This window comes from Amia ocellicauda, chromosome 2 (assembly GCF_036373705.1).
Source record: "Amia ocellicauda isolate fAmiCal2 chromosome 2, fAmiCal2.hap1, whole genome shotgun sequence".
Lineage (NCBI taxonomy): Eukaryota > Metazoa > Chordata > Actinopteri > Amiiformes > Amiidae > Amia > Amia ocellicauda.
This window is the reverse complement of record NC_089851.1, coordinates 62,327,114-62,340,047: the sequence shown is the minus strand read 5'-3', so window position 1 is coordinate 62,340,047 and position 12,934 is coordinate 62,327,114. Positions and strand designations below refer to the sequence as shown.

At 40.3% G+C, this 12,934-nt stretch overlaps 1 protein-coding gene across 1 annotated transcript in view; it reads left to right on the top strand.

The window, feature by feature from the left end:
• Positions 1-10,491, top strand: part of dpp6a (dipeptidyl-peptidase 6a) — a 131,795-nt gene extending 121,304 nt beyond the window's left edge. The window contains exons 21-26 of the mRNA XM_066688218.1: positions 190-244; positions 4,721-4,817; positions 5,795-5,853; positions 5,958-6,030; positions 7,239-7,312; positions 9,594-10,491. Coding sequence (XP_066544315.1) covers positions 190-244; positions 4,721-4,817; positions 5,795-5,853; positions 5,958-6,030; positions 7,239-7,312; positions 9,594-9,743 — 508 coding nt within the window. The 3' untranslated portion in view covers positions 9,744-10,491. The remainder of the gene's footprint in view (positions 1-189; positions 245-4,720; positions 4,818-5,794; positions 5,854-5,957; positions 6,031-7,238; positions 7,313-9,593) is intronic.
• Positions 10,492-12,934: the final 2,443 nt, after the last annotated feature.

The following is a 12,934-nucleotide window of genomic DNA, read 5'->3' as shown; positions in this document are numbered from 1 at the left end:
TCACCTCCTTTTTCTTATTAAGCTCTGTAAACAAACCAATGTCAAACCAAAGTACATTTAAAACACCCTGTTTGACTGCGGGTTTGTAGAAGAACATATCCCTCTGTCAAGCAAGAAGTCATCAAGTGTTGGATTTTCAAATTGCACTTTGGTTTAATTTATGTTTTCTTCCTTGTCCTTGAATTTCAGAATTCTCTCCAAAGAACCGTACATCGACAAGACTCGCATTGGGGCTTTCGGAAAGGTAATTCTTGTCACCCTTCCCTTAATGTTTTTTGCTTGTGAGGAGAACTTTTATCTCCTTGATTGATGTCATAGTTTGACAAGCGCTATTGAGCATTGTAAGAGGTTTAAAAAAAAAATCCCTGGCTTCGCTGCTTGTCTTAATCAATATTCTAACACATTTCAAGAGGGAAATAAAAAGGAACAAGGCACTATTAATGTCTTTATAACCAGATTCTTCTTGCAGGAACATTTCCCTGTACACCTTTACCTCCTGTCTCGTGAAGTACTGTGGGACTCATCTGCCAACCCGAGCTCTGTAGCAGAACAATGCTAAAAATAAACGAGTAAATCAGGAGCAGAGCAGAGCACTGTGGGAAACTCAACAAGAGCCTGACATTCTCCTGGGAATTGCAGAGGCTGGGTTTAAGCGCTGAGTCTGACCGGCTACCTCTTGTCTGGAGCTGACACCTTTTGTCTGGCTTCTAGGAAACTGTAAAAAAGGCATTTGTTTTAATAAGCAGTCGCCCAGTCAGTGTAGAGGGGTCTAGTTAGTAATAAACTCCATTCTCCATCTCCGCTGTAGTCAATGAAACTACCAAGGGAGGAGTCAACCCCCCTACCAAAACACAACTGAATAGCGTTTGGCTATTGTGTAAATATTCCCCTCGCTCTTAGGAGTCTCTCGACTCATGCTTGTGAACATGTGTGCCTTGATTCAGATCTGTAAACTGAGCTCTGCAAGCATATATCCTTCAGCTTATATATAACCAGACTTAAAATCAGCAATCCCTAGATTATAGGGGTTTAGTCTCTATCTATATGACGTCTTGTAATGGCCAGTTACAGTGAGGGAAAAAAGTATTTGATCCCCTGCTGATTTTGTACGTTTGCCCACTGACAAAGAAATGATCAGTCTATAATTTTAATGGTAGGTGTATTTTAACAGTGAGAGACAGAATAACAACAACAAAATCCAGAAAAACGCATTTCAAAAAAGTTATACATTGATTTCATGTTAATGAGGGAAATAAGTATTTGATCCCCTATCAATCAGCAAGATTTCTGGCTCCAAGGTGTCTTTTATACAGGAAACGAGCTGAGATTAGGAGCACTCTCTTAAAGGGAGAGCTTCTAATCTCAGCTCGTTACCTTTATAAAAGACACCTGTCCACAGAAGCAATCAATCAATCAGATTCCAAACTCTCCACCATGGCCAAGACCAAAGAGCTGTCCAAGGATGTCAGGGACAAGATTGTAGACCTACACAAGGCTGGAATGGGCTACAAGACCATCGCCAAGCAGCTTGGTGAGAAGGTGACAACAGTTGATGCGATTATTCGCAAATGGAAGAAACACAAAATAACTGTCAGTCTCCCTCGGTCTGGGGCTCCATGCAAGATCTCACCTCGTGGAGTTTCAATGATCATGAGAACGGTGAGGAATCAGCCCAGAACTACACGGGAGGATCTTGTTAATGATCTCAAGGCAGCTGGGACCATAGTCACCAAGAAAACAATTAGTAACACACTACGCCGTGAAGGACTGAAATCCTGCAGCGCCCGCAAGGCCCCCCTACTCAAGAAAGCACATGTACATGTACATGAAGTTTGCCAATGAACATCTGAATGATTCAGAGGAGAACTGGGTGAAAGTGTTGTGGTCAGATGAGACCAAAATCGAGCTCTTTGGCATCAACTCAACTCGCTGTGTTTGGAGGAGGAGGAATGACCCCAAGAACACCATCTCCACCGTCAAACATGGAGGTGGAAACATTATGCTTTGGGGGTGTTTTTCTGCTAAGGGGACAGGACAACTGCACCGCATCAAAGGGACGATGGACGGGGCCATGTACCGTCAAATCTTGGGTGAGAACCTCCTTCCCTCAGCCAGGGCATTGAAAATGGGTCGTGGATGGGTATTCCAGCATGACAATGACCCAAAACAGACAGCTAAGGCAACAAAGGAGTGGCTCAAGAAGAAGCACATTAAGGTCCTGGAGTGGCCTAGCCAGTCTACAGACCTTAATCCCATAGAAAATCTGTGGAGGGAGCTGAAGGTTCGAGTTGCCAAACGTCAGCCTCGAAACCTTAATGACTTGGAGAGGATCTGCAAAGAGGAGTGGGACAAAATCCCTCCTGAGATGTGTGCAAACCTGGTGGCCAACTACAAGAAACGTCTGACCTCTGTGATTGCCAACAAGGGTTTTGCCACCAAGTACTAAGTCGAAGGGGTCAAATACTTATTTCCCTCATTAACATGCAAATCAATTTATAACTTTTTTGAAATGCGTTTTTCTGGATTTTTTTGTTGTTATTCTGTCTCTCACTGTTAAAATACACCTACCATTAAAATTATAGACTGATCATTTCTTTGTCAGTGGGCAAACGAACAAAATCAGCAGGGGATCAAATACTTTTTTCCCCCACTGTAAAGGCTGTCGTTGTGTTTCCATGCAGAAATCGATATCTATTTGTACTTTTCAAATTCAAACACTTCTTGCAATGCCAGGCAGATGACAGGGAAATGAAGGGACTGATGTTTCAATTATCTTCCTTCCCGGGTGAAGAGCACTTTAATCAAACTCTGTTTGAAACGGGTCTTTTCAAATAAAAAATAACTCCATACAATTAAAAGAACAAAACCTGCAGTGAACAACTCTTTAGTTAAGTAATTGAAATGATTTTATATGATAAGGCAGTCTTTTTATGTATTTATATTTATTGAAATAACTAAAAAAAGAGAGAGAAAATAAAGGCTCTTTGAGTGGTACATTTCAATTTAAGCCTCCTCCAGCTTGCTGGTTCTTTATTTAAAGAGGCTTAAGGGAAAGTATTTAAGATTATGCTTTAAAGTATTTCTGCTCTGAATGTCCCTGCGTTACGAAACGCACACACTGTAATGCCAGTCACCACCCTGCGGAGGCCATTCGTCAGCACTTTCTTCGTAATGAAAGAGGCTGAATGATGAATGCATTACTGATGAGCACGGCGGCTGGTGGCACTAAACTGCAGCATTTGAACGTGTAAGCGTTTCTGCCGAGCTGACGTTGCATGTGGGAACGGCTTTCATTTGGTCTCAGGTGTGGTGTTTTGTGGGCAATGGGGTCTGTATCTGTACATTTGGCCTTTATTATGTTATAGCAGGACAAAAACAGACATGCAGCGAGTGTAGATCATGCATTTGCTCCAAACACCAGGGCAAGCGTTCCACCGCTCCCTGAAAACAGCATCAGCGTGTGTTTCCATATTCACCCAAAAACGGATGTGTTTGTGCCGAGTCTGAAATAATCTGGAAGTGGGATTTAGTGAATTGATTTTGAGGCAAAACAATATTTCATCCACTTGAAATCGGTATCGGTTATTGTCCAATGAAGATGAACTTTTGTTGCTGTTGCTTTATTTAAAAAAAAAAAACAGTTTTTAACAGTGGTATATTCTCGCAAAATATAATCAGGCTTATTTGCAAATTAATAGGCTCTGTTTTCAGGATTACAGCCTCATATCTTTCCATTCTAGGGAGGCATTACATTTTTTAAAAGTCTAACAGTTCTCTGGGTGATTATAATGAATGGAGGGGGAAATGCTGTGTGGTACATTTCCGTACGCTTGATGAGAGAGCAATTTAAGAGGCTGGATCATAAAGTGAAATCTGCACAATGATGTAAACCAGTGATAAAATTAAATGAACAGCTGCCATAAATTATTTGAAGTGGTTCACAGCTCTGCGGGTCAAATGTTTATTGACAGTCAGCCCTTGTCAAACAGGATAATAAATTCTGTACAACAACATGAGATGAGCCGAGAAAATACAGCAGGGGAGAGAGTAGAGTCACTGCTGTTTGTGGCCGTGCATGGTTTTCATGTTTTAATGCATTGTTTTGTGGGACAGAAATCAGCTGTGTGATGGAGACACAACGTGAGACACTGATGGGACAAAACTGGCAATGGAGTTTTATTTATGTATTGAATTTAACAGGTTTGAGAAGGAGGAAAGTCTATGGCATGCCAAGTAATCATTTAGAGACATCTTCAGCTGCATTTCAAGATATCTTTAAATACTTACAGATATCTTTATGTATTTGAACAGGAAGTCATTTGCAGATATCTGGAAATGATTTGTAGATATCTTGAAATAGGTGGGAGGTTATTTCGAGATATCTTCACATGCAATATCCACTTCTAGGATATTTAAAAGCAGACTTATTAGTGTATTACAAAGCAATGGTGTGTATGTGTATATATATATATATATATACACGTCTGCTTTTAAATATATATATAGTCTAGTTAGTTATCACTTACAGAGAGATTCAGTTGCATTTCAAGATATATTTATATATTTCAAGATATCTTAAAATAATGTACAGATATCTGAAATACATGTGAAGATATTTCAAAATAACCTCCCACCTATTTCAAGATATCTACAAATCATTTCCAGATGGTGTATATATACTCTAAAAAAATTAATTTGTTGTTCTCCCTGTCATTTTCAGGTGTACGGCGGTTATTTAACCAGTCGCCTTTTGAGTGCCGAAGAATCCTTAAAATGTGGATTGGCTGTTTCCCCCATTACTGATTTCAGACTATATGGTAAGCCTCAATAATACCGATTATGCTTATTGGCAGCCAGACCCAGACCTCGGAGGCTTTGAGGAATGGGCGCAGGCAAGCAGCAGAAAAAGGGCCAGAATTGGAAATCAGTGCCTGCACTGTACAGTATCAATAATCTGACACTGGTGTTTTTAATCAGTGTGTGGAAGAATATGCTTTTTCCCCCCTTCAGACCACGTTCACATCCATGAGATCATTTATGAATTTTCCCATGGCACACAACTTCCCATTTCTGTCTCGAATGACAACCCGCCTTTGGAATAAGTTACGCTTCTGTAATTTGCGAGTTGTTGATTTTCACGAGGGGGAAAAACAAGAAGCCGGTTTCACAGCGATTTCTAAAACCTCATTCCAGTCACTGTGTCACCCCCTCGGGGGTATTGATCTCATTATCATGTCTCCATTCTCTGTGCCTTTGGAAATATAAATGAAGTGATTTGCCTTCCTGACATAAGCTGGTCGCAAACTGAATTTCTCAAAGCCTCTTATTTTGGCCCCTTTTGAAAATCATCCCAAATCTTTCAGGTCTATAAGCTGGACATTTCCACATATTAGAAGACAGTTTCAATGCCACCCAGCACAGATGTTAAACCACAGTGGCAGAGGAGAATCAGAGAGGTTACTGCGTATCTCCTCAGCCTGTTTTATAATCCTAAATGGCAGCCTGCTCGCTCCACATTGCTTAAAATTGTAATCGGCACGTGTGTGTTCGCTTGTTTGTGTGCTGTTATTGGCTTTAATCCTGTGTAAACGTTGCGGAGGATGACACAATTTACATTGCAAATTGAAGAAGCGTATCCCAGATAAGTACCAGAAAATTCCTGACAAAAAATATAAAAATTAAAAGTCTAGACTAGTCCTCAGCCCTGCTTAACTGTCTGTGCTTTGGAGGGATTTCTCCCTCGGGGGAAATTACGATGTTTGAATAGTGTGTACTTCTGTCCTTTCTCTTCCAGCCTCCGCGTTTTCAGAGAGATATCTAGGACTACCGAAACGAGAACCAAATGCATATGAGGTATTGTCACCGTTCAACTCCTTCCCACCCATTGGTCATGTGATTTGCATATGTAAGAGATGTAGAGAGATCTGAAGTATGTGATCTGTTTTATTTATTTGCAGATGGTGAAATTAGGACCTCGAGCTGCCCAGCTCATTAATAAAAAGTTTCTGATTATTCATCCGACGGCTGATGGTAAGTTAGCGTCTGTTGTGAATCGCTGCTGTGACTGACACGTTGGTCACATGGTTCACCCCCCCGGTGAACTCCTGTGACAGCTGTGTGAACGGAGAGGCTGGGTATGCGTTTATAGAAATCTACAGCAGTGGATTGTAATCTTGGTGAGATATACAAACTTGCTGCTCATCTGAGAATACCATTAAGTGACCAAAAAATAAGATGAATGTGTGTATTACTATATGTACATTTCAAAAGAGTATATAAACTGGGAGACGCTGCCTGCAGGCTTTGCTTCATAAACTTTACTACAGTTATTACAGTAGATGGTTAATTTCTGCTGTCACTACGGGTCGTATTCGACTGTGAACCACGACCAAACCTCGCAGCAAAAACTTCCTGAAGCGCAGAAGATCCTAGTTTTGTTTCGAACATGTCAGGATTGAATGGAAATGAGCTCTGTCTCAGATTTCGAAGAGGTGTCGTTGTGTTGCCCGTGCATATGCTTTGCACCTATTAAGAACGATTGAATACATAAATAAATCAGAGCACGGGCTGTTTGATAATGTGATTCGTTACACACTAACGAGACAATGTATACATTCCACCTGGGATTCTGGAATCAAATTAGAAACAGCTCTTTGACTAAACCAATAGTTGTCAGTTTGGGGTGTTTTCTTTTTTACACACAGCATCATTTGGACACACACCTATTGGACGGATCTTGGCATACTGTCATATATCTCATCATCATTGCTGGTTGAAGGCCTCCACACAATGTTTCCACTCGTTCAGTGGTTGTTTTCCAGGTCTAACCAGCATAGCTTTCGATTTCATCTGCCCATCTTTCGTGTGGTCATCTTCTGGGTCTTTTTGCTCTCTTGGGATCCATTCTACAGTTTCTTTTGTCCTGCTTTGCTCTGTTATCCTTGCCCTGTGTCTGGCCCATTGTCATTTTAATGTTTTCACTCTTTCAAAGATGTCACATACCTCTGTTTATTCTCAGATCCCTTGTTAATCCAAGCACCAATCTTTCCACGCTCCGTTGTGTTGTTTACAGTTTCTGTATCATTTATATATATATATATATATATATATAAATGTTTAAAATAATGAATTATAAAGCAGTTGCCTTAAATCTCAAGAGTCTAGTTCTAAACGACACTGATTTGTATGAAATCCACATATTTATTGTTGTTCTGTTTGTTTTTTTCCTTCCTTCTCAGAAAAAGTTCATTTCCAGCACACAGCAGACTTCATTAACCAGCTCATCAACGAAAAGGCAAATTACACGCTTCAGGTACGCACTGTCTCTAATTGCTCTGTGTGATAATGGGATTCAGTTCCCTTAGGCAAGAAGTCAGCGCTAACCATATTAATATTATCGAATCGCCTTTCTCTGAATAATCCTTCACGGGAGGGTAATATATCACCTGCATTTTCTCATTGCTCGATGTCTGACTGGCTGATTGTGTAAAATGCGATCTGTGTGCTTTGCAGCGGATGCTTTAGTGTTGCTCACATTGTCAGGTAAGTGTTTCCATTTTCTTTCCAGTTCAAATGGCTTCTAATAACAGTCCTTCAAGCTGCAGGAGTAGAAACCGTGACCTGCGAAGTGTCGTCCACATCTCGGAGACCCGTGCCAGCCTGGTTTATGAAAGGGATCAAATGAATACATTTCAGAAATGTCAGCCAGGGTCACTTAATAAACTGCTTTCAAATGGCTCAAGAACGTGTCTCGATTTCTGCACCTTTTAAAAGTATAAATTAAGCGATTCTGTTACATAAATCATGCTTCCAGAATCACTTCTTGGCCAGCTGTGTATATATACCGGCGTCAAACTTACTCTTTCTTTCCTCTGTTTGAACACCTGTGGTTGACAGACTGCACAATTCAGAGTGACAGAAAAAAGACAAAAAGAAAAACAGAATAATTACTTTTGAGAGACAGACTTATTGATTCAGCGGAAATTGATCGGGAGTGTTAATATTATATTGCATTTTTAAGAGATATAATCTGAACCCTTATAGTGTAGTGACACTTTTTTAATCTCTTTGCCTGTTTATGTGGAAATGATTGCGTACCTAAATTTGGAGGGTTTACAGTATGTAATAGTATCCTCCTGTCAACTTATTATAATAAGTTTTTCTCATTCATGCTAATGTACAATACATACTATATTGCTGTGGAAATGATGCGAAACACAGTTCCTACAGGTTTTGTTCCGCAGAATGCAGCCCGATTTGTATGATCAAAGAATTTCATCAACTCTATGGCTTCCGTCCAAAAGGGATTATGCCCCTCATGATGGCGGATTTCATTTAAATTGATTTTCTTTTCTATTATTAAAATAGAAAAGGAGAGAGAGAGAGAGAGAGAGAGAGGGGAGACATTGGTAACATGTAATCTCTTTACATGTAGTGTGAGTGTTTGTGTTACCAACTTTAGCAGTTGCCTAATTGCTTCATTTTCCACTTTGATCATAATAATAATCCTTGACGGGGAATTACTAGGTCACCAGTGAAGATGCAACTGCTCCACTTACTATAGTTTTCAAATCTTCTTTTGCTGCATATATAATTTAAGAGGGGATCACAACCGTTTATGGGATTATCCTAAGATTACACTTCATTCTTTAGCATAGCATACATTATTTTACAGAAACCCTGTACTCTTACTAAGAGTATTAATGGCCCAGTATGAATCTTTAACAGAGTTTAAGGTTGGCATTAGCTTCATTATCCTGGTTTTCTACTGTATTGCATGATTGGCATTCAGTCATGAAACAGTGCTGAAAAGGTTCACCTCTCTCTCTCACTGTCTATGTTTCTGCAAGTCACATTTTCTTTTCTGCTGCACTGTTTTTTTCTTCATCACAAGAGCTTCTGGTACATTTGATTCTGTCATTGTGTGTAAATATAGGATGCATTGTTGTGAAACGGTACAAAATGCACAATTAGGCAGCACTGTGGAGTAGTGATTAGGGCTCTGGACTCATGACTGGAAGGTTGAGGGTTCAAATTCCAGGTGGGGCAGTGCTGTTGTACCTTTGAGCAAGGTACTTTACTTAGATTGCTTCAGTACAATGCCCAGCTGTATAAATGGGTACAAATGTAAGTTACTGTGGATAAGAGCGTCAGCTAAATGACAAAAATAATAATTTATGGCTCCACAACAAACCGTCTCCGCAGTGCAAGTCATGAACACAATACGGCGCACAATCTCGATCGTTTGACGTAGTGAAAATCAATTGCATAATAATCTCCTTATTTCTAGAAATGTCCGTTAGTTTGCATTTGTTCACTACTGAAAGACGTGTACTTTTTTTTGGACCAGGAATGTGTTTTTCTTTGTATTTCTGGATACCGATGTACTGTGTATCAGATTGTTAATTGAATTATACATTTTATAATGAATATTTGTCTATACTTTTGGAAGGGATAATGCAAGACACAATCCACAGAGCTCAGCTATTCCTGTTTCCAATCATCCGTGAATGTTAAGTGACAAAACAATCAATCCAATCCGATCCAAAGAGTGTGATTGTCTCATTTTCACCCATTTTTTGCCCCCTCCTCAGATCTATCCCGACGAGGGACACTACATCGAGAACAGCGGGAGCAAGCAGCACCTCTACCACTCCATCGTGAACTTTTTTGAGGAATGCTTCCGACTCCCCGACAAAGTTTTCGAGGAGCGAATGGAAGAGGAGAGCGAAGAAGGGGACTAACCCGCTCCCCGGACCGAGCACAACACAGCTTCTTGAAGACAATATGCAACTGAATATATGTTTTTCAGTTTCGTTTTTGTTCGATTTCGTTCTGCCATTTCCGCCATTTTCTTTGTCCGTTCTTGAGGAGTTTCCCGCTAGCATGCGTCCAGGACTGCCGACGGGGAAGGTCACCTGGCTCATCCTTCTACCCCTTCGTTTACAACATCCAGCATGGCATTACTAACATCTCTCTCACACATACACACACACAAACACACACACACACACACACACACACATTATATATATAAGAGCAAAAGCAAACAAAAGAAACATTATGGCATCATGTTTGTGTTTTTTTTTTTATTAAGTTTCTGTTTTTGCCAGTAAATTCAAAGTTGTAGGAGGACTCTCTCTGCAGAAGATCGCCTGCTCCTCAGAGCCGTCTCCATGGTCCCTGTGTTGGGAAGATCTCTCCACACGCCCGGGCCTCTCGCCAGAGCTTCACTCTCAGTATCCGCCCAGGAGAGACCACGGAACGAAGTGAAAGGAAGGTTTTATAGCACAACAATTTCAGCTGAGCGGTGTTTGGGCTCTCTTTTCATGGGTCAGGAAAAGTTGATTTGCAGAATGAAATGCAGAAACCCTATGTGGTGGGGGGCTACTTTATGTAATCAGCAGTACACTTTTGAAATCATGAAGACCTTTGTGCTTGTATCCATTGTTTAATGTAAACGTAGCACACCAAATATTGTCGATGTTTCATGGGGAGGGCGGGTGGGAGGTTAATAGAGACTTTGTTCTGATTTATTTCCGTGTTCAGGTTGTGTCCTTCTCTTGGGGTCCTTGTAGCCTCATATAGGTCTTACAGTTGAGTAGTTTTGAGTCGAGCTGTAGTGTAAGTGGTCCATGTTCCACCTCTTACTAAAAACAACTACAATTAAAAAAAGGCAAGGAATGAATATCCTGTTCATTTCGGATTTTAAGTCATATCCAGTGAGCGCCTCACAGAGTACAGTCAGACTGTTTTTTTGATTTTCGTTTCTGCATATGATGTCTTACAACGCTAATTAAATGGATGCCTAGAAACTATTTTCAGGCGCTGTGCCTTAGTCTGGGAGCAAACAGTCCTTCCCTGGGATGCATCCTGACCAAAACGGTTATTGTAATTGACCTGCTGAAAAATCGGTTTGGGAATTTCTTAGAGAAAAAAAAAAACTCTTGACATCTTCAAAGCTAGCCATAACCACGAAATGTATTTTTTCAATGTTACCTCAATATGAAACCTGGACGTGCTCACCAGCGTGTGCATGCTGTGCCATTCTGTAGCACTGAAGTAATAACATTTCAATGTATCATCGCACTTGTATATTACAGAACCTGAACCCGAATAAAAGAGAAAGGCAATTTTGTTCGCCATAGAAAGAAGAAAAAAAAAATTGCGTTAATCAGTTTGGCTGTTGTCGGTGACTTTCACTCTGAGAGTTTGCAAGGCACAAGTCTTTGCTTTTTTCCTTTGAATGTGATTTCTCGTTGCATTTGACGTGCATGTGGCAAACCATTTGAATAAGCTTTCTTCCTTTTTTGGAACTAGTTCGAATTTACCGTAGGATTTTTTGGGTTTCCGATTTTTTAAGATATTGTTGTTTTTTGACAGCTTGAATGTTCCTTGCGAAACTTGCATTTCATTTAATATTGTGAGTAAACTTTCCGTCTTGTCTGTTGTTGTATCAGTGTTATCCTGTATCATTTTAGTCTATTAATATCTTAGTGTTAATTGTACATAAAGCATTTTGAAAGCTATATTTAAATAATTTGTTTTTGTTGTTTTTCTTTCCCCCGTTTTGATTTTATCCAATGGTTTTTTATTTTGTTTTGTGAAACGTATGCTTGGTCTGCTCTGCACAATTATGCTCTGTTCCTGAATTGGGAAATTTGTCTCTGACTAAAACATCCTGAATCTGCGTGACACGAACCAAACCACACTTTGTGACGAGACACTCCTTTGTCTGCTTAATTTGTAGAGGAACAATTGAGGAAGAGACATGAAAGGTTACTGTCGTCGGAATAAAAGTTATTTTATCATCATCACATCTGGTCAAATGATTGAGTTAACCTTGTCGCATGGCTTTCCATTGTGTTTGCAGGTTCCAGAATAAAATGGATTAAGCAGAAATATCATTTGTGCTTTACATCTCATAGATTTTGATTCTTTAAACTGAGAGACAGAAATCTTCAACTGGGAATGATGAGGCAATAGTGTTGTTTAATGTGTTTCTGTATTCTCCTATTAGCAGAAACAGATGTATACATCCTCTTTAACTCTGTAATCTGTTGATCTAATCTATAAAAAGGGGGATACATGGAAGAGCTTTGATGTTACCAAACACAGCCACTGGATTACAGCTGTGCCCGTGCAGTGAAGGGTTTCAAAATTCCACCTCTACTGCGTCTTTCTCGTTCAGCTCAGCCGGTTCTGCTCAGTCCTATAGCTCAATCTAGTGTCTCACACAGTTATGTTGTCAGTATAAAACATCTAACTCAGGCAGCTAAAATGCTCAGATTCCCTCAAATACATCATAAATGTGTAATAACCAAGTTATAAACAAATGAGTTTGTCTATGGGAACAGTTAATAAGATTTGTTTACATTTGTTTTCTCTGGTCCACAATGTGACAGTAGCCTCCAAAATAGTCATACATGGTGAAAATGGAGAGAGCTTGGAGAACCGGTGGAATCGCAGTACCCGCTGTCCTTCGTGGTAACCTTGATGCACAGGACCGTAAAATAGTTTCTCATCGCTGCCCACTCTTGGGGATCCAGCAGAGGCTAACCTAATTTCAGGTAGATTCAGTGCCGGCCGGGGAGCCGCACAACTGACAGCTGTGTGATGTATGAGGGAGTAATTCGGCAGCTGCTGATTCAAAGAGCACTGGTGGCCGGACGAGGACCAGTGGGCCTCCTAAGGATTGGTTACAGTTCTTATCGGTTTAGTTCTTTTACACTTTCTGGTTCCTTAGATGGGCATTTATACTGCAGCAATCCTTTCAAATGTTAACTGCAGTATACCACAGTAAATCCATTATGCATGTGTAGGAAAGTGAAATCACATGGAAGACTCATATATTTCTGGTAAGCCAGGGTGCAACCCCTTTGAAAGCCATGACCAAGCAAAGCATAGTACCACATTAGGAATTAGGAACACTAAT